Genomic DNA, 26,762 nt, shown 5'->3' on the forward strand with positions numbered 1-26,762 from the left:
AGCCACCAGCCTGCCCTGCTGCGCAGCCGGCGTACAGACGCCTCGGACAGGCTCAGCTCTTGCCTCCGAGAGCTTTCGGTTCGAATATGTCAAGGTGTTGCTGCTACAGCTCCACGGACGTGGAGACAAACCCCCCTATTTCCACCCCTCGGTTTGCATGTGGTGAACACACCAAGGTTATTGAGCAGACCCCGATGTACACGATGTGGTGCGTGGAAGCTCAGGTTGCCTCTGCTTTTGAGGGTGCACTTAGATCAACTGTTCCACAAACAGTCATTATGGCATCTGTGTCCCCCGCAGGCACCCGTGGTGTCCCATGACAGCTGATGCACAAGGTTTCCCTTGCTTTTGGGACCACTGGGACGAGCACCTCGAAGCCGGTGGCAGTGTGGCCACCCTGACGAGCCTCCCGGTGCTGCCTGGGGTTTTCTGTGCTGCAGGGTGACGGGACGTGGCATCGCCCCGCAGTGGGGTACTGCCGGACCCCCCAGCCCTGGGAAAGGGCCTGCTCCTGGGGAGGGCCAAGACCTGGGGCTTCCACCGCACCCCGCAGTGTCAGTGCAAGGCACCAGCACAGCACCACCACACCAGTCCCGTGTGCCGGTTCAGTACCAGCACAACAGGGCAGTAACAGCGCAGCACCAGGGCAGAGAACCCAGTACATGGACAGGGTACCCAGTACTGTAGAGCAGATGGCACAGTGGGGCAGCACCAGTGCCCCAGTTCTGGGCCCCAGCGCAATACCAGTAAACCAGTACAGAATACCCAGTACAGGACCAGTACACCATTGCAGGACCAGTGCACCACTGCAGGACCAGTGCACCAGTACAGGACCAGTGCACCATTGCAGGACCAGTGCACCACTGCAGGACCAGTGCACCACTGCAGGACCAGTACATCAGTACAGGACCAGTGCACCACTGCAGGACCAGTGCACCACTGCAGCAACAATACAGAGCATTAGGGCCGCACCGGCAGTAGGTGAGGGTGAGGGTGAGGGTGAGGGTGAGCCCGAGCCCGAGCCCGAGCCCGAGCCCGAGCCCGCGCGGGGGCGCCGGGGCCCGCCGCTGAGGTCCGGTGGGGTCCGGTGGGGTCGGAGGTGCGCTGCCCCTTTAAGAGCCGGACGCCTGTACCAAAACAAAACGGCGGCGCGGCCATTGGCTGGGGCGCGGGCACGTGGCGCACAGCTGGTTTCCTGCGGCCGCGCGCCGGTGGCAGCCCCGCGGCGCCCGCCGCCAGGGCCCGGCCCGGCCCCGCCGCCGCTCCCGCTCCCCCGGCGCCGCCCTCGGGATTCCGGGGCGGGACCCGGCGCTGCCGGGGCTCCGTGTCGCGTACGGCCCGGCCCGGCCCGGCCCGGCCATGGCGCACTCGGCACCGCTCGGCCTCCTGGAGCAGGGCTGCCCCATCCAGGTGGAGCACGATCGGAAACGGCGGCAGTTCACCGTGCGGCTGAACGGTAAGGGACGGGGGCCCGGGGCTCCCCGGTACCTTCCCTCTGCCCCCGGTACCTTCCCTCTGCCCCTGGTTCTACCTCCCTGAGACCCCCAGTACCTACAACCCCCCGTTTTCCCCCATTTCCTCCCATTCCCCCCATTTTCCCCCGTAGCCCTCCTCTCCCCGTGCCCCCAGTGCTGCTGTCCCACGACACCCTCCCTTGCACACCCCACCTTGCCACCGCGTCCCCCCCCTCAGTGCCCCTGTGCCACCCCGATACTCTTCTGAGCCCCCCTGTACTTTCCCCAGGGCCCTTTGTTCCTGCTGGTGCCCCCCATCCTTCCTGCCCCCCTAAAAGCTTGGCCTAGGAGATCTGGAGGTCTTTTGGCTCCCTTGGTTGGTGTTGGGGTGCAGACCCCCATGCTGGCCTGGGCAGGTCTTGGGGGGACTAGTTTGGTCCCCCAGGAGCAGGTGCCTTTGGACAATGTGGAGGTGCCACCCCAGGTTGGTGTGGGGGGACGTTCCTCGGCGTGTGAGCTGCTCCGTGGCTTTTCTGGTGGGATTCCTGTGGGGAAGCCCCTTGGGGGTGTGAGTGGCCCACAGGGGCCCTGGCACTGTGGGATCCTGCCCGGTTCGGTAGGATCCACAGCACGGAGCCAAGCTGCCACGAGCATCCGTGGGACCAGGGCTGCAGAGATCTGGTGACGCGGTGACCCCCAAACAGATCTGTCACGTATCAGGCAGAGTGAACAGAAAAGTAGGTGCCACTGACACTTCTTTATGGTACGCTGATTCCTTTCCAGCCATCGTCTTAATAGTTCATCCGAAATGTTCAACGATCCCAATGTCTCTTTCCTGTCTGTTTGTCATGCCGAGAACCACTCTGGGGAAAACGGGCCATCTCACTGCCCTGCAGAAATTGCAGGGTAGTTGCCTTTTAAAAAAAAAAAAATAAACGAAATGGGTAGTTCAGAAATTATACAGACTGTAGGAGGCATTCTCAATAAAACAACAGGAATAGTCTGGATTTTATTTTAGACTCTTCTCCCCCCCCCCCCCTTTTTCATTTCAACCACTAATTACAAAGTGCAGGCTGGAGGCTCAGCAGTGGTGGAGCAAGGAAGGAGGAGACGTGTGTGCTGGGTGCGGAGAAAACAATTTCACCAACTGCTTATTTCAAACAGAGAGAGATCAAACGAGGTCCCAGGTGACGGGTCCCCACTGCCGTCGCGAGAGCTGTAACACAGTGTTGTCGCTGTCGGCGAAGTTCGTATGTGCACAAAAGAGAGGGGAGAGCTAAGGACCAACAGTTATTAGGGAAATGTAATCTTTTTATCGTGGTTTGCCGAATAAAACCTCTGCCAGCCACACCGTGGGCCGAGTAGCGTTTGGCGGCTGAGCGGGGATGAGTCGGGTCTGGAGAGGATGAACTTCAAGAGTGAGAGAATCAACTGTGGCGCCCATGGTGGGAGTTTTCTGTAAATCAGCACAAAACCTCCTGCTTCAGGAGGGGACCACCGCAGCTCGGGAAGCCACAGCCTTCCTGTGATCAGCGTTGTTTTTCTTCTGGGAGTCCAGGGAGACTGAACCCTTTTTTTGTGAGTTCAGTGCTGGCCACGTAAGGAAGCCGAGCTGAGCAGCATCCTGGCGTGACGGTATTCCTGCCGCTGGGCTGACTAACATCCACGCGGGGCGGGTGATCCGTCTCTCCTTCTTCTTGTTAGGCATTGGCTGATAACAGCCAAGCCCTGGAAGGTGGTCAGAAGGTAACCATCTCTGTGGGAGTGCGTGGCAGGGTGTTTATTTCCTGCACTGCTCTCTTCCATCGCTCCCGCTTCTAGCGCGACGAGCATCAGTGATGCTGAATGCTCTGGCAGGTTTTCCCTGCTGCATGCAGGGGAATGAGAAGAAAAGGGTCAGGCACAGATTTTAGCTTCAGTGTGACCCACGTGTCCCTCTGAGAGCACTTTTGTCCCGTGTTACTGCGCTGTGGCAGAGATGAACAGCAGCCCCTGGGGTAAACCTGCAGCTCACCAGTGGGCTCCAGGGTCAGCTTGTCTGTGGTGTCTCGGTCCTAACTTCAGCTGGATGTCGAGTGTGGGTGATGCTCTGGGAAAACACAGGTGCGTCGGGCTTGTGCACCAAGGAGCCAGGCTTTGCTCATCTCCAGTAATAGCTGGTCTCTGGGCTGATGGCTTGGTGGTTTACGGTAGCGTGATGTTGGGCAGAAAACTTTCTGTGGTGATGTTCTTATGGAAATCCCTGTAGCAAGAGGCCCGAGACACCGTGAAAGCTGTGAACTAGTTGTGAAAGTGTTTGTTTTCAGCATCGTTCTGTGTTTGCCTTTGTGCCCCCATGTAACCTCGTGTCGGGACTCCCTCCTTGTACGCAAGAAGGATGAATTGCGTTCGGTGTTTTCTGGGTTGCTCTGTCTTTCCCTTCTCTGGGCTCTCATTGCTGCACGTGGCTCCTAAAACTCTGATAGAAACAGCTGCTCCACTTTAACACGTTCCCTTTTCCCTTGCATCCCAAATGCAGAAGCATTGAGAAGCTGAAAGTAAAGCTGATTATAACCAGACCTCACCGAGCTTCGTTATCCCTCTGAGAGGAGGGTAGAAAGAAGCCCAACTGGATTTATAATCGGTTAAGATGTGACTAACAGCACGAGCTAGCCAGAAACCTCCTGATACAGCGACTGTGTTGGAAAACATCCATTTGTCAAAGCTAAAAACTTCCACGGGAATCATATAGGCCGGTTTTGTCAGGAATAGTTGGGCGGTTTTTTTGGATCTGAGGTAAAATTTCTGGTCAAAACAAGAAACCCAAAGAGACCCCCACCTCGAAGTAGTCGGCTGGTCAGTCCAGCTGCTGGCACAGCTGCTTGGGGCAGGGGAACAGCACTTTTAGCAGCGGCCTCTTTGATTTCTTGATGCCCATCAAACACATCAGGCTCTCCGGCTGGGAGATGGGCTCACCGCGTGCACCGAGCAGCTCCGGTTCCTCAGGGATGCGCGGGCTTCTTGCACACCCGCGCTCCCATTCATTCAATGTGTGGGTGCAGCAAGCCACGCTTCCCAAACCTCCCGCTCCTCCCCAGCTGGGTTTGGGCAGGATCCAGCGGCTGGAAGCGCCTGCTTTGCCTGCTGCTGATCCGAGTCTCAGGAGCTCCTTGTCAGGGGTCTGGGCTCGGTTCTATTAGGAAAACTGGAGCAGGTCGTTCCTCCCTGCCGGGGCAGATGCCCTCTAGGAGGGGAAAGCTGCCGCGTTTGCAGCGGGGATGAAGGGACCTGGCCACCGGACACTGCATCAAGATGTCCCCGCTCTTCTCCCGTGCCGCAGTCGCCTCGAGAGAGCTCCTAAACAGGAAACTGCTTCAAACCAGAGTGCCCCCCCGCTGCCGCTCCTGCGAGCAAGGCCCCTCGGTGACGGTTGCACCATCTCCACTCGACGCTGTCTGTTGTGCTCTGTTGTGTTTTCTCTCCGTAGTAACGTTCCAGTAGCTCCCTGGGGAGCAAGGCCAGCCCACGGCGTGCAGAGAGCCCCGGCCTGGGATGCACACGCTCCTCGGGACATCTTGTCCCCTCGCCTCGCCCCACACGCAGCTTTCGGCAGCCACCTTTCAGCACAGCAGCCAGAAGAGCCGAGCTGCCGCCTGCCTCTGGGCTTTCCTGGGTCTGAGCATGGGCTGGTGTCTGCTCTCTCCCCCCTTGCTCTTGGGGAATGGCTTTGCAGCAGTGCTGGAGCTCAGGGGCTGCCTCCAAAGGGTGGTGAGCGCAGAAATTGGACTGCAGGCAGCAGCCAGCCCTCACCAGGCCCCTGCCCTGCTCCAGTCCTGGGCACACAATGGCAGTTCTGGTCTGGGGCCAGAACAGAGGGACAGGGAGAAGGGTCCTGCTGTGCTGCCAGTGCTGCAGCGTCCCCTCACCAGGCAGGTACTGTGCATGCCCCAGGAGAGGGGACCAGCGAAGGATGGGCTGGAGTGGGGTGCCTGTGTCTTCCCGGACGCCTGCCGTGTCCCTTCCCCAGCTCAGGGCTGGGGCCAGGCTCGCTGCTTGTTCCTCTGAGGCTCACGAGCCGCCCAGCCTGGGGACTCGTGTCTGGCAGTGCGGCTGAGCCTGCGGCACAAGGGCCTCGTCTGCTGCCCAAAGCTGCCCGCCCTGCTTGGGTGGAAGCTCTGTGCCACTGGTCCCGGTGGAACCATGGAGAGCAAGCTTAGACCTGGTCTCTCTCCCACCTCCCAGAAAAGCTTCCCCTTCCCCGTGCACCCTGTGATTCGAGGGAGGGAGAGAGGGCTGGGGACCAGCTGCACTGCCATTGCTGCCGTTTTCATCGCGCAGCCTCCTCTTGCTCCTCTTTCTTGCTCTGCTGATTTGCATTGACTCAGACTTCCTCGCTCACGGTGGCCTCGAAGCCGAGGCGCTGCGCAGGGGAGTGTCTGCGCGTCAAACATCATGATCAGGCTCACGGGGCACTGCTCGGGCCGGCCGAGACCTGAGCCTGTTTTGCCAAGCTCTGTCTGTGCAGGCTGAGAAAATCCTGCCCCAAAGTCTAAGATGAGACAGAGAGGCAGGAGGCCGGCTTGCAGCATCCCTCTTATGCCATGTTTTGGAGTGGTTTCTGCTTGTGTGCCCTCTTTTTGGGGGGTATTGCGACAAGCTGGGGCTGGGCCGCTCCTGCGAGGGGTCAGCGCTGCTTCCACCTCCCCCAGCTTTGCAATGTTCCCTTTGCTGGGAGCAGCCCCCCGTGCCCAAGGTACCACGTAGCAGCAAGGCTTCTTACAGCATCGTTCTGCAGTGAAGCACCTCTGCTCCCTCATCTCATCCCTCTGGCCCCGGGGAGGCCTTTTTGGTGGGAAAACAAGGGTTATGCCTGGAGCTGCTTATGGGGAGCCCAGGAACAGTCCTGGTTTGGGGGTACAGCCTGCTTCACCCTGCTTTTCCCAGAGGCTCTGGGCCACAGTGAGGATAGTGTGGAGAGTATGCCCAGAGCAGCTGTTTTTGAAGGAAACAGGCTTTCCGCCGGCCGGTCCTTCCCCTCCCTGCGTGAGCTGTTGGCCACCTTCAGCCTCGCTCAGTAGAGGAAGAGGGATCTCGATCTCCAGGAGAGGCTGTTCCTGCAAGACCTGTGCCATGACCTGGCACCACCGTGGAGGCAGGGTTGCTGTGAGCGCGCAGCCTGACAGCAGGCAGCGGAGAATCCGGGTGGGATGCTGTCTCACAAGACTGAAATCCTGTCGGATCCCGGCTTGTTTCTCCTTTGTTGATCAGGGCTTTTTCCCACCTCCAGCCCCTGTGGCAGTGCAGTCCCGTGCATCCAGCTGTGCCCAGCGTATGGGTCTGCCCATGCTCTTGCCTGGAGAGGCTGCAGGGTGTATTTGTGGTGACCTTTAAGTATAACCCCTCACTTCTGGCTGTCCCCCCTCATCAGCTCCTCTTGCAGCCCGGGTGCTCAGTTTGTGGCTCTGCATCGCCCACCAGCCTGCAGCAGGGAGCTGGAGACGGGGGACTGGGAGACGTAGCCCAGCCCAGCCGCGGGGCTGCGCGGGAGCGGGGACGCACCTCCCGAGCTGCCGGTGTCACCTGCAGGGCCCGCACCAAACCCTACGGCACCGGTGTCCCTGATTTCATGTGCTGGGTGCCTCGGGGTCCCATCACCGAGGTGAGCCCATACAGATGCATTTATGTTCTTGGCTGAACCGAGATGTTTTTCTGAACTGGGACCAGTTTCCCACAGTGTTGGTGGCACTGGCTTTTTCTGCAGAGCCGGTTGGGCTCTGCGTGTGTTCATCCGTACGCTAGTGGCACCCTGCAGCTCCCGTCCTGGCTGGGGTTTTGTGGGGCTGCTGTGATACAGCGAATATCGAGGGAAAGTCTGTCCAGGGCAGATCTGAGATTCTTCAAACACTGCATCATCTTCTGCTTTAAAATGCATTTTTGTGGGTGATACTTCTATATGGATCATATATATATAAGTATAATATATAAAAGTATATTTTTTTAAAACAAACAACAATCTTTCTCACTTAGAGAAGGATTTAATTTTGAACTTATCAAAGCTTCAGGCAGAGTCTATGGACAGTTTTGGCCTGGGAGGAGAGCAGAGTAGAAGGTCTGGAGCATGTGAAAGCCACCGTTATAAGAGTGTTTTACAGCCTTCGGTGCTGCCTGCTCTGCCGATCGCACCTCTAAGAGAGCTGCTGCCGAATGTGTCGCCTCTGATGCGAGGGTGAGGGCTTTGCCCGTGCCCCGGCCTGGGCAGGCTTTCTCTGGAGCGAGACAGGTCTGTGCTGCTGGGGAAGAGCTCAGCTTGCAGCTGCTCCCTTGGCTCTTGGCTTTGTTTGGGTCCCTGGATCCACGGGGAAATGCTGCGGTTCTCCCTTTTTTTTTTTTTTTTCCCCCCAGCAAAGATTTGCAGCTGTAAAATGGGGCTATAGGATCTCATCTGCATTGGTCTTGCTAACGGGGAAGAGGCGAGCACCCCTTCAGCCCCTTCCCCACACCATTACCTCTGCCCGTCTGCGGTTCACCCCAAACCCTCTGTCTTGAGACAGAGGGGGGAGTCTGGGATCTGTAGGGAGACTAAAAGAGCTTGGCTTTTTGGTGAACTAGAGGCTGAGAGGGGCAGGACTGATGCCTGTAAATATTTGGGGAGATGGCAGGGAGGGAAATTATTTATGTCCACCCAAGAACAATGTTGGCACAAGAACGAGCGGGTAGAAACCAGCGGGAATAAACTCAGGCTGGAGATGCGAAGGTTGCCGTCCGATGTAGGAGGACTGAGTCTCTGCCTAAAGGGAGCAGGAAAAAAACTTGAGCTGCTTCTCTTGAAACACAGAATTCAAATGGTCTCATTTCTAGTGCCTCTCAAATACAGGGACCAGGGGACCTGGACTGGAGTTGTCAGCTGAAGTGCAATAAAGTAAAGCATATTGAGCTCAGCTAAAGCACATAGTAAATGCAGGTGAACCTTGCGTCCCTTCACCCTCCGATAACCATTAGAGGGAAAGGAAAGGTTTCCATTACTTTAATTGAGCTTGTCTCTCTGACTGGAAGCTTGCATTTCTGAAACTCACTTTTAAATACAGAAACCCTCTAGAAATGAAATGTTTGCTTTTGCGTTGAAGACAGAAGCTCGGGTTCTGCAGACAAAGCCGGAGGGGTGTTTTTAGCTCTCCTCTGATTTACATGTGTGCTGAAACTTCTTTTTTCCTGTAACTGAACTGCTGTGAGAAAGGTCAGGGTGTCGCAACAGGAAGCCTCTGTGTGTGTGTGTATGCGTGCATGTAAATGTGTGTGCACAAACCCCCTTGCACGCCTGTGTGTGCTTTCCTCTGTGTTTGTGGGATTCATCTCTCCCAAAATGTGTCTGTCCAAGTGTCACCAAAAGCAAAATCTCTGCTGAGACTTTCCACCGTGTGAGACCACCCAGCGCCACGGCCGTGGGTGCAAGGAGCCGTGCGAGGGCTGATGCAGCAGTGCGAAAGCTGCCTGTCCCCTGCTGTGGCTCCCCGGTGAATGGCTCCATCCGACGGTGGGCCAGGAGCCCGCGGCTCCCCAGGGCCATCCCGAGCCTCACCCCTCTCTCGTGTCCCCCAGGTTGCCATGACAAGGCAGTGCTGCTTTATGAATACGTGGGGAAGCGGATCGTGGACCTGCAGCACACGGAAGTACCGGACGCCTATCGAGGGAGAGGAATAGCCAAGCACCTCGCGAAGGTACGGCCCCAGCCACCCCTTCGCCCCTGGGCAGAAGCTGTCGCTGTCCCAGCTGCGGCCAGAGACCCTGGCTGAAGCAAGGCCCCACTGCATTGGCGTTGCACGCGTGCCCCACGGGAACCATCCCCGCTCCGATGGGAGATAGGGGCGCCTGGCGGGGCAGATGGAAACCCGTGGTCAGATATTCCTATTTCTGGGGGTGAGAGGGGCTGGGCGAGTGCCAGCACGTCCAGCCGCTTGCCCAGGCTTGGCCCTTTCCTCCTCGCAGCGAACAGCCCTCGCGCCCACCTTGCAGGGGCTGATGCAGCACCTCTGCCGGGGGCTGGACCCCCCCATCTCAAGGCTTCAAGGCCCTCGTGAGCCCTTTTCCTGCCTTGGGCCCTGCTTTTGAGGCCCGCAGACGTGCAGGGACAGCTGAGGAGCCAGGAGCACAGTGGTGGTGGGGGACTGCGGGGTGATGCTTTGCGGTTAGAGCGGCTCCCCAGCCCTGTAAGCCAGGGCAAATGGGTGACAAAGGTGGCCTTCACGTGATGTGGCTGCGTCACCTACAATGCAGCATCCACCAGACGGATGTGTTGAGGGTTACCCGGGGGGTCCCTGCACACCTCTGGTTAAACTGGGGACCTTGTGGCAGCTGTGGCAGGACAGCCATGCTCTCCCCCCAGCTGCCTCACGCAGGGGGTACGTGAGGGTAACCTGCCATTTCCCCCAGCTGCATGTGGGGTGCAGGAGTCCGGACCCCCGGGACGTTTCAGAGGAGAGCGTAGGCTGGGGGTGCTGGTGGTAACCCATCTGTCCTCTCCGGTTGGTCACAGGCAGCCCTGGACTTTGTAGTGGAGGAGGACCTGAAAGCTCACCTGACGTGCTGGTACATTCAGAAATACGTCAAGGAGAACCCGCTGCCGCAGTACCTGGAACACTTGCAGCCTTAAGGCAGGACAGCTCTGACACCAGCGCGCCTGTCCCTGACTGTTCAACGCGGCCTTTGCTTCTCTGCGGTCTCAGGAAATCCCCCTCCCACACTCACAATTCCCACTTTTTTAAGCACGTCCATGTGGTGCACGAGTGTGGCCAGACCTCCTCCTCTCTGCCCACGTGTGAGCATGGCTACAGCCCCTGGGCCAGGCTGGCTCCAGGCACACGTGGTGGCCCCCGTGCTCTTCTTCCCAAGCCAGGGGGTGGAAGAGGATGATTTTTCCACCAAACTCCATCACAAGACCAGGGGATGACTCGATCTGTGCCTCATCCTCTCCCCTCCGCTTGGTGACAGCTGTGAACTGGCTGGGGGATGTTGGTTAGGGGTGGTCGCGGGGTACCAGCGCCCCTTTCCTCCCGGCAGCTGGGGAAGATGCTGTGGATTAAGCCTTGTGGGACAGAGGGAGGTGCTGGAGGAGCCCCAGCCCCATGGCAGGTTCATCCCCTGGAGCGTCTGCTGGGCACCGAGCCTTGCCCAAGCCCACGTGGGGCACAGGTGAGAACGTGTGGGCCATGGTGGTGCCTCGGGGCTTTGCTGCACCGGCTGTGGAGATACTGGGATGGTGACAGCTTCGAGCCTAGAGACGGGAGCCGTGTGAGGAGCGAGCTTCGGCTGCAGGGGCTGCAGCAGAGCATATGCTGTGTGAGTGTGCAGAGGAAGAAAGGCGGCTGAGTCGCAGACGCTGCTCCCTGGAGATGCCAGCACCTGCCCAGCCGTCTGTACATAGCCCCGGCGTGGCATCCCCACAGGGTTGTGGGCCATCGTTCCTGTCTCTGCTTCCTGCTATCGGTGTTGTCCATGCTGGTGTGGACACAGCCTGCTCAGAAGAGCACCAGCCCCTAAGCAATGAGGGGACATCCCATGCTTTTGCAGGCACCAGGGTGCTTTCCTGCAGCTGAAGAGGAAGGCTCCCCCCATCTCCCTCGACTCCAGCTCTGCACCCCTGTCTGTGCCCCAGATCTTAAGGCCTGAGCCGTCATCGCATCCTGAGAGCATCAGGGGTAAGGCCTCCGGGACCCCTGGCCCATCTCCAGGGCTCGATGCTAGAGCTGCCTGCCTCCGCAGGGTGCTGATCACTTCTCCTTACGGCCTTTGGAAAGAAGCCCAGGCTCAGGGCATTACCCGTCTGCTTGCTGGTCTCGCAGCTCCAACCCCTGGGCGCTGGCAGCGTCGTGGGGTCCTCGGGCAGCAGCAGGGAGGAACAGCCTCGCGTTGCGCTGTTACCTCTGCGGATGATGACCCCGTAGCGCAGCTCAGTGTTGCCACAGTCGGATGTAGAGGTAACACCGTGATGGCAGGGCACTGTCTGGCTCCAGCTTGCTGCCTGTCCTGCCTTGCCCAGGCTTTCCGGGGCCATGAGACCCCAGAGCATCTCCCTCTGAGCTCTCGGGATTTTGCAGTGTCCCAGGGCTGGGCTGCGGTGGGGGAGATGGTGCTGCCAGCCCTGAGCAGCCACTGGGGGCTGCAGCCAGGCAGAATGAGCTAAAGAGCTTTTCACCTGGAGGCTAAATTCAGACCTAGCTTATCTCAGCAGGGACTAAAGTTTACAATCTGTGCCATGGACCGAATGAAGCCCGGGCCAAGAGGCAGCTCAGCCCTCTCCCAGAGCCCAGCGTAAAGCCCATGGCGCCAAAGGCAAAAGCTCCTACAACCTTCTGTCCTGGTTGGGTTGGTCGGAGATGGAGACCCTGTGCCTGATCTCAGCCAGGGAGGCCCTGAGCTGTTCCTCCTGGCCACGGGCTCGAGGCGAAGCCCTGCCGCCTACCTGTGCTTGTGGGCTGCCCAGCACCGACATAACGCAGCCCTCTGCCCGCAGGCTTCAGTAAAACCTCCCAAACTCCACCCCTGCCCTGCCATACCGCAGGCTGTGAGACCCCTGCCCGTGTCCACTGCCTGCCTGGGGAGGGACCTGTGCCCGGCAGCAGACCCATCTCCGGCTCCTGCTGCTCAGGAACAGCATCGGGCTCAGCCCTGCCGCTGCCTTGTGCCTCTGCCCTCTTGCTGCCTATTTCAGCCTGGCTGCGACCTTCAGGATGGCTTAGAGGGACTGGGAAAGGGTTGCAGATAACAAACTAACGAAAAGGGGTTCAAGAAGAAATCTGGGCTGCTAAATGTTCATCCTTTAACATGCAAAACATTCAACGTCTAGTTACAGGAGCAAGGCTGGCTCTGTTACAGCTAAGTGATGACAGACCATCCCTGCTCTTGATCCCAAGGTGAAGCTGAACCGTCTCCTCTCCTGCACGCCAAGATAAGACACTATCATATCTTTGTCACAGCGGGGCTGGGTGCTTGGAAGAGATGTGTGCCTGGTTGCCTCGTGGGAGCAATAACGTGAGCCCAGTGCTGCAAGCCTCTGCCCTGGCTTTGTGCTCACTTCCACTGTGTGACAGTTCCCAGAAGTACCCCGTCGTGTCCGCCGCGTGAGAGCGGCTCGCTGGAGGGTGTGCTGTGGTCGCTGCACCGGCAGTGTCCCGGCATCCAAGCCTGGCCGTGGAGCCCTTCGTGCTGCTCTGGCAGGAACCTCGTGCTTCCTGGCGCTGGATCAGAAGTGGTGATCGCTGCCTTAGATCAGGCACAGCACATGGTTTTGCTGCTGCTTCCCTTCGAGGTGCTACAATCCCTCCGGTGTCTGACCTGACGGAGACGTGTGCCAGTGTCCGTGCCAACCGTTTCACGGCTGTACCCATCCTCCGCCCCGGCCTTCCCTTCCCCGTGGTCTCTGATGTCGGCAAATAGCAATACCCACAGGTCACCAGCGATGCCGCGGTCCACGGTGCTCCTGTGATCTGGCACTGCCAGGCGGGAGATTGCTCGGGGTTCCTTGGCGCTGGGCAGCCCTCCCTCCTGCCTCGCCGCCAGCTGCCCTTTCCCAGCTCGTCTCTGCAGGATGGAGCTTTCCGAGTCCTGCGCTGCCCCTTGGTGCTGACTAAGCCTGGAGGAGTTGGGGATCCTGGACTCTCTCCAGCAATGGGAGTGTGGAAGTGGTTTGGTTGAATATTGAGGTCCCCAAACCCATTTGAACTACAGACCTTGGTGGGTGGGGAAATGCAGATTGCTGTCAAACCTGCTTCCACATCACCCAACTTGAAACATCCCCTTCCTCGTCTGCTTTCCAGCGTTGTCTTCCTCTGTCCAAGGTTTCCATTCTGTTGAATTCAGTGGTTACGATGTGCCTTTCCTTCTCAGGACCTGTTACAAATTACCTTTCTGCTTTTGTCTATGTCTAACATTTATCTTTATCCCTCCCTCTGTCATACTATAAAACGTGAACATATTGCATGGAATACAATACAATAAAAAGTGTGGCTTAACTGACCCGCAGTGGTTCACTGTGCCGCGCTTGGTGGGAGGCAGGAGGAGGTGCCCGCAGAACCAGGGGACCTCGGGCATCCCCAGCTCTCTCACTGCTGGGCTGGGTCGCTTCGGCAGAGTCTGTTTCACAGGTCCTGTCAAACAACTCTGCTCTCCAGTCCATGTCCAGGGTATGATTTTTGCTATCTTGGCGCTGCGTATTTATTTTCTACATAAATGTAAACAATCTTTTTCTCATCCCCAAAAAACACATCCTCTAACAAATCTAACCCCAAATCTCTTAGACAGTAACTACCATGCACCTGTCAGTGTCTTGGAGAAGGTGAGAGAAAAGGCAGAAGTTGGCAGATCTGCACGTTGGTGTACTCAGCAGCTACTCTCCTACTGCCTAACCTTCCCCTCCGAAAAATGGAGAAAATGGTGCTTCTCTCCCTCATGAGGAAGAGGATCTCATGCAAGAAGAACCTCATCCACGAGGTGAGGATGATGGAGGGTCCGTAAGACCCTCACTAGGTTCAGGACAAAGGAGTCTTGGTCCCAGGCCTGGTGTTGGCCACAGCTCCCTGTGACTTGCAGACAGTCATTCGTGTCTTTTCATCTCCTAACCTGGACGCTGCCCGCATCACCCTTCTCCCATCACGGAGCACCTCGGAGCCAGATCCCAGGTGAGCCCAGCATGCTCCCATTGCAAACGAACAAGGAGGCACGGGCTGAAGCTGTTGAATTTTATTTCAGGTCGTAGGGCTGGCTGACCTCATGATGACTGCGTAGAGCTTGGGGTGAGTGGGATCACAACTGGTTCCTCTCCTTTGCCAGCTGATCCGCCCCTGCTCACGCTCACCAGTCCTGCCTTGAGATTTCAGGCCAAACAGTCTTCGGGAGTCATCCTGCAAATGCAGCTTCTCCTGAGCAGGCACTCAACGTTTGCCTTCATCCGTTTAGGATGTTTGAAAACATTAAGGCATGGAAACATTTAAATAGCCAGCCGGTGGAGTTGTTCCCTGCTGTGCTTGTCCAGAGCAAGGCGGGCGGGCAGGTGACTCAGAGGAACACAAGGCGCTTCCCTCCTGGGGCCAGCGCTCCTCAGCCCTGGGAGCACAGCCCGAGCCCTCCGCACCCGGGCTGGCTCCCAGCGCAGCGTGTTTACATCCCTTCCTAAAGCTGGGTGCAAGCTACAGAGGCTGAGGCCGGAGTTTCAGTAGCTGAAAATGCCAGGGCTGGGGGCGGGGGGGGAGAAGGGGCACAACTTATTTACAGTTATGATTTGATCCAACATGACAAGTGACAAGTGGCCCCTGGGCTGCAATTTGAGCAGGCAGGAGCGTGGGTTTTGTTCCTCCCAAGAGACAGCACGGTAGGTTTGCGTTATAACACGAAGCTGGGCTGTTGCTGGTAACACGCTCTGTTTACGTTCCACATTCCAGACACTCCGATGCTCTGGCCTGCCCCAGCAATGCCGCTGCTCGGCTGCACACCCTGCCAGGCTGGGCACGCTTCCCAAACACCTCTTGTTCATGCAGACACACCATTTACCTCCACCGAAACAGGTGACCCCCAAATTACAGCTGAGAAAACAGGAGGGCGGGAGGGCCCTGCAGTCTGAAAGCGCAGCCTCGCGATGCCCGGGAAGGTGGAGGAAGCCATGGGTTTGTTCTCTTTAGATACATCGCTCGGAAATAACTTCAAAAAGAGGCATTTTCTAGGAAGGGGAGACACAAAGACAGCACCGCTCTCTTCTGAAACGCACTGCCAGGCTAGTTGTGCTCTCTGACGTGTGCTGAGAGCCGACGATAGCTGGAGCTGGTTACATCGGTCGGCCCTGGGGCAAAACAGGGAAAATGCCAACGTAAGGAAATACAGGATTTAACTAGACATTTTAAGTAGGTAAAGAAATCCAGGAGAGGGGAGGCAGTGGAGCAGGGAGCTGCTGTTTGTTAAGGGAAAACCAATTATTGAGAAAAAGGCTCCTCTCCTGTGAGGAGTCAGAACTGGGAGCTAGAGAGGGCCCTGGAGAGGCACAAGGATCCCCAAGATGCACCATGCAAGCACCCCAGCACAGGTTCCCTTGGGTGACCCTGCTGTATGGGGGGCAGAGGCTGAGGACAGGGTGGGTCCACAAAACCTCCAGCATCGACTGCTGCTGGATCAACGGGAGCTGGGAAACCTGTGGCAGTGGCAAACCTGCATTTTGTTTTCTAGTGAAGCGTTTGGCTATAAACTGCTACCCCTCCTCAGAGGAGCAGCAGTGGCGCAGCCTCCCCACTCCAATTTCAGAACTGATTGAAGGGGCTAAATTTGCCCCGACAAAGCCCCGTCTCTCCTCCCCACGAGGTGCTGCTCTGAGGAGGTTCTCCATCCCTCCCCCGCCTGCGAGAGCTGACCCCGCTCCTGCCTACAGCCCGGACCGGGGCGCCTCGCCCGCGGCGGAGGCCGCATCCCCGGCCGCACCCCCCTCATGGCGGGGCCGCGGGGCAGGCCGGGACTCGCCGCGGCGCTCCTCCCATGGCCGGCCCGCTCCCGTCGGTGGAAGAGACCGGGAGCAGGGGCCGAGCCGAGGGCCGCGGAGCTGCTCTGCCCGCCGCAGGCGGCCGCTGGTGACAGGGGGCCCCATCCAGGCTCCCGCCCTGGTCCCCGTCCGGCCGCGCCATCCCCAGACCCGCCGAGGGGACTACGCGTCCCAGGGCCCCCCGCGGCCGGGTAGTGGCGCGGGGCACTGTGGGACTTGTAGTCCGCACGTGGGCTCGCCCCCGCCCGCTGAGTGGTTCCGGCGGCTCCCGCGAACTACATTTCCCGTCGGGCGGCGCGGCGGGCCCGGGGTCCGTTGGCGGAGACATTTGCGAGCCGAGAGTCTCCAAGATGGCGGCGTGGGGAAGGAGGCGCGCTGGCCCCGGCAGCACCAACAGTGGTGGCGGCCGGGAGAGGTGAGCTGTGGCTGGGGTGGAGGGTGCGGGGCCGCTGAGGCGCCTCGGGCCGGCGGGGAGCGGGAGGAGGTGGGCTGCAGCCGCCCGGGGCTCCCCGCGACCCCGGGGCAAGGGCGGGGGCCCCGCTGAGGGGAGCGTGGCCAGGCAGAGCGGGTGGGGGACGCGGCCCCGCTGAGGTGGGGCTGCGGCGGAGGGCCTCGCCGGGGCCGGCGGTCTCCCGCTGTGGGCGGGCGCGGGGATGGGACCGCGGAGGGGGCCGGGGCCGGGGAAGGTCAGCGCGGCCCGCAGGGTGGCGGTGGCGGCGGCTGCAGCTCTTCCCGCCGCGGGGATGCGGCGCTCGGGGCCGGGGTGGAGGAGGGCCAGCCCTGGGGAGGCTCCTTCCACGGCTATTTTTAAAGGCGGTAAGGGCAGCGACGAGTCCTCCAGGGTGACCTCCTTCTGCGGGCGGCCGCGGCGGTCCCGGCCGCTTGGGGGTTCAGCGCGGAGCCGCCGCGCTCCCCCGACCCGCGGGGCCGCGGCGGCCGGGGCGGGCGGCGGTTGCCGCCTCGGCGCTCGCGGAGGGCTCTGTAACGCTCTCTCTTTGCCTCTGTCAGGACGGAGGAGCAGCTAGGACATGCTGGAACTACCCACAAAGTAGCTGTAGAAGTTTGGGAATCGTAACTTTAAAACAACAAAAAGAGACAGAGGAAAATCTTGTCGAGCTACTTTAAAATCTGTATGCGCAGTTCTTTACCTACTTAAAATGTCTAGTTAAATCCTGTATTTCCTTACGTTGGCATTTTCCCTGTTTTGCCCCAGGGCTGACTGATGTAACCAGCAGCTGCTGAAAGCTGCTGCATTTTTATTGTGAGGAGTTTTCTTTTGTCCTGCCGCCTTACCTAGAGACTCTGATATCTCTCTTAATGCTGTGGCTTTTGCTGTGGGTTTTGCTTCATTTTGTTCCCTTGCTGTAATTCAACAGTATTCTTTTTGATGGTGTTGAATCTATATAGCCAAGGAGAGCCACAAGTAGCCCTTAAAATTCTGGTGCTAATGTGAGTTGCAGGAATGCTGTCTGTGTTCAGGGAACTTAAAAGTAATTGAACTGGAAGAGCCAATGGAATTACTGCATCAGTGTGGTTTATATAAACAACTAAGAATACCTCAGAGCTCAGTGGCGTAGTGGTAAAGCTGTCTGCACCCACTGCTGGCACCTGCCCCAGCGCTAAGCACGTGAGGTGTGGAGTTTTCATGTGAGTTTTCATATGGTAGACCTGTCCCCCCAGCAGAAGTGAAGGAAAAAAAAAGATGGAAAAGAGCACTTAATAACTTCAATGAAAATTATTCTACCAGGATGAAAACTGATGCAGACTTAAAAGTGAGTTGTTACCGTGTAACTTAATCTGTGAACTATACAATAATCTAATTGTAGTTTGAGGTGATTTTTTTTAAGCTATGATTATTCTTGATCTTATGATCAAAAATACTTATTCATAAACATGAGTTACTTCATGAACCTGCTGCATGTATTATTTTTCCTTTGGCAATGAGGAGTTTGTAGCTAAGTATAAGAAAGCACAGAAGTGGCATAGCAGAACAACAGATACACCATTGACCAGCATTTCACAATCCCTATCAGAGGATGGTGGTTCTTTTAGGTGTCATCCCGTACGAACGTGACGGAAGATCATACTTCTAATAGGTGTCGGGTGATGTCAGCTAGGTACTACTTCTTCCTTGCAATTGCAGAGCTGGAGATACGCATGACTGGGCCTCTGCCTCTCTCCATCAGCGGCCAGTCCTAAATCACACCTACCGATCTTGTTTGACTGCTGGCAACGCAAGTTGTGTAAAAGGCAGTGCTGACAGACCTGATGTCATCAAATGATGACATATGCTTTTTATACGGTGAATACAGTTTTCTTACACTGGGCAGGATTCTTGTCCAAAGACACATTCCTTTGAACTGAATATGTTAATCCAGGTTTCCTCATAAATGAGCTGCTTCAAGGAGTTTTTATAGTTGTCAGCCAGCTAGTCTAAAAGGCATCTGTGTGTTGGGAGGTGGTGTGAGGAGACTCGGTAGTGAATAAAATACTGTCTGCTATTAGACTAGACCAGCTTTCATTTAAAAAAAGAAGAAAAAAAAAAAAAAGCCCAGCAACTCCATCTGGGGGGACTGTATCCCTTCGTAAATGACTTTATTGATATAAGGAAGTCTGTACTTGGTTAAAAAGTGCGTTCCTCAGTAGGACTAAATGTAAGAACATTCATTTCAAAGGATGTTGGCTGGGAACTCCGGCTGGTGCTTCGGTGGTGAAATAATAAGGTTAAACAAAATAACGCAAAACACTGAAGAGGACCAACTAAATATTTGTTTTTCTTCCTTCTGGATAGACTCTTTAATGGAGACTGTCTAAAGGGAATTGTTAATCTGTAGACCAAAACAAGTTTTTTACACAGAACAGACACTGAATTGTACTTAGTGTTTTTGTATAAAATTCAGCACGATGACCGCCAGAACACAAGACAGAATGCCATTTGTTCGCCCGGGAGATGTTCTAACAAACTGCAGAAAGAACAGCTTTAATGTCATCACCTCTGCTTGTATTGGCTTCTCTGCGCCCTTAAAGAGGTCTCTCCTTCTGCTACCTGCACTGCTCAGATTTCTGGTACTCTGTTTGCTCACAGCAATGATTGACCTATTTCCATTAGCCTGGCTAATCATTAGTTGACTTAAAATTGACACCTCTTTTTTGCTCTGGTGGCTGGAGTCTTTTGTTATGGTCTGGTGATGTTTTCCTTAGTGTTGTCTTCCATTGCCAAGGCTGCTTGAAGATCTCACCTATGTTCTCCTGTTCTCTTTCCTATTTGTATTTAAGGTATACCTTTTGAACGGAAGTCTTGCTTTATTGCTACTATTTTCCCATTCTTCCTCTGCTTTAATGCATGCATTGACAACCTGTTGAGAACCGTCTGACAGCCGTGGCTAATGGCCTGAGACTGGTAGATCATGTGGACGTTCAGCAGAGAAACAATTCTTCAGGTGCTTAAGCTCAGATGTGTTAGTACTTTCTGTATGGCATATCCTGGAGCTCTCCTGAGTAGGAAAATACACGATTGAATATGACTTTGAGGTGGAGTATTTCACTGCGAATTAAAGGCAGACCACAGCTCATTCCTTAATCTTGAAATTAAATTAAATTTCAGGAAGGATTTATGTGGGGGGAGGGAAGTTTAGTTTTTGAATTTGTCATGCCTTGACTTTGTCGACTTACTCAAGCTTGGCTGAGATGCTAATAATGACCTGAGACACTGTGCTTTGGCCATCGGTAATGTCCTTTTCTGCAGTTCACTTGCACAGCCAGCATGAAGTCCCTCTGTTGCATCGCTAAACTAGTTTTTGTGTGTGTGCGCTGCTTGTGACAGGCGTTATCACACTGCTGCAAGCCTCTCCTTATTTTTTTAACTACTAATCAGACTGGTCTTCATTTACAGTTAATCTGAATGTATGTTTGGTGCTCTGAGCAATACTGTTGTCCGGGAACATCCTTCTTTAAAAAACAAACAAACAAAACTTGACCTATGTGTTATGGGAGGGGTTTAAAAAGACCTTTTTTTGCACAGAACTGTACCTGTGCTTTGTGCAGATTGAGATTGTTTCTAATCGTGATTCGGAACATTTTGCAGAACTGAGGTAGTTGGACAACTGAAACCCTTGCCAAAAGTCTATCTGGCAGATCGAGGAACACCATTAGGCTGAGAGCAGCAAACTCGTGAGGCTCAGTCATTCTCCCCTGCAAGTGGACAGTGGTGGAAGGATGCTGGGGTTTCTTCCAGAATGTTGTCATCTGCCCTGTTTTCAGCACTGTGTTCATTTGTTTCTCTTTTGGCTAGTTGGCACCTGGCAAAACTTACGGTTTTTTCACATTGAGTGGCATTGTGCCTCCCCCTTAGAAGGGTATTTATTTCTTCCTCCATAAAGACTATCCAGTTAAAACTTATATTTAACAGACAGGCTGCTGTTTTCAAGAGGCAGCTAGGAGACTGCTTCCAAGTCGGAGGCAGAGAAATGGAGCTGCTTGGAGGGCTCTAACTGAGAAACTGCTGGAGTTGCTATTGTTCAGCCAGCTGCAGCACCCCTCTCCTGGTGCTCTCTGATATTCCCATGTTAGGAAGATAATTCAAATGTAATTTGAAGCTTGCCCTATAGCTAAGACAGATACTTCTGCCCCTCCTGCTGGTGGTAGCTCTGGTAACAACTGATTCCTTACTTATAACTTTGGCAATACCAAAATTTTACATCAGTGATTTTTAAATGACTTTCATCTTTCTATGCTGAATAGTTGAGTACTGTCACATTCCCCCATCTATGCATGTAATTGGCATCAGGAATGAAACATTTAAAATTTCTTAATAATAGAATGTGTGAAACTACAGTAGAATAAACTATTTGGGTATAAGGTCCAGAACTATTTGTATAGAACAGCTGTACAACTTTTTAACGTAGCCTTCTTTTTTGGGATGGGGAGGCAGGTCCTGGAAAAGCCTTTGATTGAATAATATTAACAATTGCTTTTAGGTTCTGGTCTGTCTAGTAAATAGCATGCTGGGCTTCTGAACATGGGGCAGCATTTTATGACTTCTGGAACTAGATCCTCTCTGACACTGGTTATTTACTATTCTTTTAAGTAAAATGGAATTTATGTAAAATCACCACACTTCATAACCAGTGGATGCCAGCTTGGAGTTGATTGCACAGCTCTGCATTTTTGTTTGTCATTGCTGGGGGGCGGGGGACGAGCTCCAAAAGGCAAACTCCAGTGTTTGAGCAAATCCAATTGCTCTGACTGGATTTGTTCATGTGCAGCTGCTGTGTTCAGTTGAAAGGCTGTGTCAGGAGAGATCGCCTCTGTTGGACTGAGGTCCTCGGTCCTACTCTGCACGCCAACAAGCTCTAAAACTTTCTCAAGCCCACGTATCTCATCGGTATCTCTTTCTACATCGTCTGAAAACAAACCAGTTTTCAGCTTTCCATCCTCAAGGGGCAGCCAGTTCTTGGGTGAAAATAATACAGGATAAACCCCACTTCCTCTGTTACAGAAATGGAGACTTTCTGCTCGTGTTGCTGACTCTTCATGTGTCCTATTGTTTGAGCAGCTAATTTTTCATTCGTTGTCCTTTGTTTTTGGATTGCCCATTTTGCCATTTGCAGCTTCAGCACTGTGATAGAGATTTATTCCCATATTAGAGGACTAATTTGGAGAAAGAGCATAGTTGAGGGGCCAGACTCTATTGGGGATGAAGCCTTTGTGCAGTTTATTTCTCAGTGATTTTTTCAACAGAACATATTTTAAGATCTGCTTGTTTTGGCTTAGGAGGATTGTGTTTTTCTTGACTTTATTGTTATAAAGCCCCAGAGCCTGGCAAGCCAAAAGATTCCAGAAGAGATAGTACTGCCTCTGGCCAAAGTCAGTTGGATTTCTGCTCTCTTTGACAGGTGGCTGTTGCTGTATGGCTCTGTTTGTGGTATAGCTCTGTTTGTGTACATTACGATGAAAGGAAAGAAGGGATATTCAGAGGAAAGAACAGGCAAGGACTGAGCGAGGAGAAATGAAGCTGATAGGTTAGTTCCTGATGCTGAGCCTGGAGAAATCCCATGTAATGTCGTCACTTGACTTAATTCCTAGAGTTAGAAGCCCAGTTCCCTGTGGCTCCTGTTCAGGCAGAGAAGAAATGGGCTTGCTTCACCCTTGTTTTCCCAGTGATGGCAGGGAGATCCTAAGGTGACTAGGCTATTGTGCTGTTCCTAAGCCTCTGCGGAGTTCTTCGTTGAATTTGGATTCTGCTTCTCTGTTTTGCAGACCCACGCTGCATGTTCCTAGGTGTTACAAAACGCTGAAAATGCTCCTTGGTAGGAAATACTAATTTTATCTGGAGGGTTGTGTTAGCACTGGGTCAGCTTCCAGCTTGACAATGCCTTTCAGCAGTAGCTTTTCCCTGAAGTCGTTACGCCTTAGCAAGTGGTTTCACATAGTCATTGGTGGTGTTTGTATTACAGAGTTACCTTAAGTTTCAGCATGTCTTCTGTAATGAAACTGGAATTTTTGATTTGGAAGAAGCTGCACTTGGAACAGTTGTCATCAAGGAAAAAAATCATTGGCAGAAACCATTACCAGCTATGTCCTTCATGTATCAGTGCAACACCTGGTTAAGTAGTTCTTTAATGTTAGCTGATACAGTTACATTAAAGATGTAGTAGTCTCTAAAATTTTTAGATAGGTGCTGTCCTTCAAAATTTTTCTTTAAATACTTGCCAGTTCACTACAGAACATCAGAGCCCACCATATCTGTGCTGAAAGGGTTAATCATAATTTTCCAAACAATGACTGACAAGAGGATGGCCTTAAAGAAGCCCCTGGCATACACAGCATTCAGGTAGATTTTTATTTTTCTTTCTACCCGTGAACAGGCCAGGGGGGAAATGCACCACAGAGAACTCAATAACTAGCTTATAAGTTGAGTTTCCCTTATAGTTTACATAAATTCCAGCCAGACCTTTAATGAAACTGCTTATTACTCTGCTTTGAGAGAGGCTGGTGCATCTTGGGTCCTGCTGTTTGATATGTTTGCGGCTGTTCACAAAAGCAGCTACTTCTGGCAATAGCTTGTAATTTAACAATATTCTTGATTACAGATGGCCACTGCACGATACCCTTTGCAGCATGAATGGAGCTGCACATTAAGGGTGATGTCTGGTAACGCAGCAGCTTGCGAATGTGTATTTTTCTCCCTTATTTTCCAGTGCATGCACATAAGTACCATTGTACTAATGGAGCAAAAAGTGCCAGTTTCCTCCTCCATCTCAGCAGTGCCTTGCCTCCCAGTATCGGGAGGGTCTAAATGCTGTTGGGATGAGGTTGTTTTGTCTGCTGTGATTAGGTCAAATATGTGTGCGATTTGTTCTCCTTCTGCTAAAGGAATCTGCTAGATATTTTTATCCTTGAGAGGCCACGTGCTCAGTTTTGCTCTGGTTAAGCACAAGTATGTCAGAAATAGTTATTTCTTCTGCTTAGAAGGAAGGATTTTGCCTTGTTCTAATAGATAGGTTTTTACCCTTTCTCAGTGCAGGTGAACAGTCATAATCCTATTTCTTAGCAGTCTGTTACATTAATGTAGCTCCAGCGAAGGTGATGTGTGTGAAGAGGGTGGAGGGAAGGTGGAAATTGGTGGGACTTCAGGTAGCTAAAAGCTGCTACTCAAATGGGGGATGAACAAGTCTTGTGAATCCGCTGTCAGCGGGGAGCCTGCTCCCAGGTAAAGCGAGCAGCATTTTCTTCACTGTTGAAGCCTGCCTGGGTTAAAAAAAATGTTCCCTTCTTGCTTTGCGCATCCTATTTCAGGAGAGGGAGTGAAATGTTCTGTTACAAACTGAGTGCTCTGCTACCTTTTTCACCTTCACTTCCAGCGATGTTTCGTGGCCATCCTTGTTGGATTTACTATGGATTTACTAGGTTGCATTTACTGTGGAGGACTAAATAGCAAGCTGCATCAGTGGCAAGGAGGTAGCTATTGTGGGGAGAAAGCAAACACCTTTATCTGAAGATGCTTCGTCTCTTAAAACCTTCCAGTGCAACTTGCTTTCTTGATGGATGAGTTGCTAGTCTTACTTTCTATGAAAACTCCTTAAGTCCGCATGGTTCATTCATTGATGCGATGTGGTCGCTGAGGCGTGACGCTTCCAGTATCTCTAGAGAAACTGCTTGGGTATGAGTCTGAGGAACCGTTTCAGAATTGTTAACAAGATCCTATTTTCTCAAAATGTTCTAGCTCCTCCTAGTTAGGAAAAGGTAGGGAAAAAACACGTTGCCTTATTTTGGGATGACTTCATGTACAGCAGGCATAATTAGCTGATGTGAAATGAATCTTGATTTGAAAAAGCTGCTTGTGGTTGAACAGAGGCAGTGACTGACCTTGAGGGGCTGCCCTCACTTCAGGCATTTTTCTCTCCTGTTCTCACAGCTGGGTGGGTGAAAAGTCCGTCTTTAAGCTCTGTAGTTTTAATTCTGTGTTTCCTCTTAACAGGGTCACCTTGTCCTCCACGGACTGTTACATCGTGCATGAGATCTACAACGGCGAGAATGCTCAGGACCAGTTTGAGTATGAGCTGGAGCAGGCGCTGGAAGCGCAGTACAAATACATAGTGATAGAGCCCACTCGCATTGGGGATGAGACGGCCCGCTGGATCACTGTCGGGAACTGCCTGCACAAGACGGCCGTGTTAGCGGGCACCACCTGTCTCTTCACCCCTCTGGCACTTCCAGTAGATTATTCTCACTACATCTCCCTGCCTGCTGGTGTGCTGAGCGTGGCTTGCTGCACCCTTTATGGTATCTCTTGGCAATTTGATCCCTGTTGCAAGTACCAAGTAGAGTACGATGCCTATAAACTTTCCCGCCTGCCCCTGCATACGCTCACCTCCTCCACTCCGGTGGTGCTGGTGAGGAAGGACGACCTGCACAGAAAGAGACTGCATAACACGATAGCACTCGCTGCCCTGGTGTACTGTGTAAAGAAGATCTATGAACTCTATGCTGTATGACTTCAGCAGGGAAGAGAGAAACCCACAAAGACAAGTGTATTAAGACTCCCACAGTAACATTTTGTTTTTCCTCTTTGAGAAGCAGTGGAGACTGGGAAGGATTTGGTTTAATAGAGCTGTTATTTTTAAAATAACACATCACTGGTGCACCAAGGTTTTTCAGTTCTTCGTTACACTTAAGATGTGGATGTGTGGTGACTTGAGAGCTGTATGTTAGGCCACGGGAGTCCAGTCCAGCAGCGGAATGTCGATGAAAGAAAGCTATAGAAAGAGGGGGTGTGAGAGCTTTTTTTTTTTTTTGAAACATTTAAGTATATTGTTTAATTGTATTACACAGAACCAGCCAGAAGTTATCATTGACCATTAAAGGATGAGAATTTCAAATGCTTTTGCTCTCCTGTTACTGTTATCATAGTTCCCTTTTATAGTGTGCTTCCAGGGGATGGAGGCTTTGCTATGAGAACTCCAGTGGTGATAATTATTTATGCATGCTCACACACAGACCCGATATTCCTCTTGTCCACTGCACATGGCAGCAGCATCCATGTTACTTCACAGCAGCCATCTGTTGAAGGAATAGCTGTAGAGCGTTGCTTTCCCTCTTGCTTGACTACTTTTGTTTCTTGGAAGAGGGCTTACTTGTTACCCCAGTGTTTGTATCTTTTTGGTAATTGCTTAAACATTGATGGTTGGGGCTAAAGGTGTCCAAATCCTCTGCTGCCTTGCCACCTCCAACTATTACTTCTCTGAGCAATGGGGATAACACTGTAAGTTTCCAGCTACAAACACATTCTGCTCAGTTCCTGTACAAGTTCTTCCTTATGCAGATGCATCTCCACTGAAATGCGTTGTTCCACGTGCAGCCGAGGACTGCCGAGGTGGGAGTCCAGCTGACTTACCTTTGTGCTTTGCTACCGCTGCTGACACTGGGGCGGCTGTGCCCTGACTACGCAATTCCACTGCTCTTGCTCGGAACACACGCTTCTGGAGCTGCCTCTGCTGCTGCTGCAAGGCATCCATGTGATTGTATCTTATAACGGTGTTATTGGAAATTTTAGAATTCTATCTTGTGCATTAATTCATCTTTTAGCTCAAAATGTCAAAATCTTGTTCTTAGAATGGGAAGTATTTACTGGTTTGCAAGATCTGCCAGTTACTTTTGTGAGATAGGGGCTTGCTTGCTTTAATCTCCTCCTACCAGATGGAAAATAGGCGTGGCTTGCACTTACAGGCTTGGCACAGCTTCAAGTGTTATGAGCTGAATACACGAGCAAAGCCCTGTAATAAAAACTGCCGGCGCACAGGTGTGCCGCTTGCTTCAGTGGTAGTTGCAGTCCGACCTCCACAGCTGAAGCGCTGACCTTGGAAGGGAGTCTCATGAGGTCGGAAACCAAATTCAGTAGTTCTATCTTTATCTTTCCAAATTGCAACAGCGGGTACCAAGAACTGCTGCTCGCCTCCAGGCTGCAGCAGGCTTTTCTGGCCAAGGTTCCAACTTGTGCTTTTCTGCTGACGCAGCTTTTGTGTTAGCAGGGCATGCATCCCAGTCGTGTGCGTGCCGGGCAAAGGGGGTTTGCCGGCAGTTCTGAGCAAGTGCTTTTACCAGCTGCACAGGCGGCCGTACCCCAGCAGGCAGGCGGGCTGGAGGAAACTCCTGTGGCATCGAAACATTTCTAGGTGGCCACAGCCCTCTGCCTCTTCTGCTGGTACAGTGGCTGAGCTGTCTCCCTCCAAGGTTAAAAGAAGCTGGGATCCAGAGCGTCTCTATTTATAGCAACAATGTACAGTTGCCTTGGCAGAGAGGAGGGGAAGAAATGCAAC

The 26,762-nt window shown here is 53.4% G+C and overlaps 2 protein-coding genes across 3 annotated transcripts; both read left to right on the forward strand.

Moving 5' to 3' along the window:
- Positions 1–1,248: 1,248 nt before the first annotated feature.
- On the forward strand, positions 1,249–13,454 carry NATD1 (N-acetyltransferase domain containing 1). Of its 2 annotated transcripts, XR_012676130.1 has the most exons (4): positions 1,249–1,456; positions 9,030–9,148; positions 9,964–10,619; positions 10,998–13,454. XR_012676130.1 is itself a non-coding variant. In XM_075165388.1 (3 exons), exons 1-3 carry the CDS (start codon positions 1,360–1,362, stop codon positions 10,078–10,080), a joined length of 333 nt encoding a protein of 110 aa, XP_075021489.1. In that variant the 5' UTR covers positions 1,249–1,359; the 3' UTR covers positions 10,081–13,454. The 2 variants fall into 2 exon arrangements, 1 of the variants encoding a protein (XP_075021489.1); XM_075165388.1 differs by having other exon boundaries at positions 9,964–13,454.
- A 2,795-nt stretch (positions 13,455–16,249) lies between these two features.
- On the forward strand, positions 16,250–25,328 carry TMEM11 (transmembrane protein 11). Its single transcript, XM_075165387.1, has 2 exons — positions 16,250–16,360; positions 24,425–25,328. Exons 1-2 carry the CDS (start codon positions 16,296–16,298, stop codon positions 24,939–24,941), a joined length of 582 nt encoding a protein of 193 aa, XP_075021488.1. The 5' UTR covers positions 16,250–16,295; the 3' UTR covers positions 24,942–25,328.
- The last annotated feature ends 1,434 nt before the right edge of the window (positions 25,329–26,762 follow it).

The sequence above is a fragment of the Calonectris borealis genome, chromosome 16, assembly GCF_964195595.1.
Source record: "Calonectris borealis chromosome 16, bCalBor7.hap1.2, whole genome shotgun sequence".
NCBI classification, from domain to species: domain Eukaryota; kingdom Metazoa; phylum Chordata; class Aves; order Procellariiformes; family Procellariidae; genus Calonectris; species Calonectris borealis.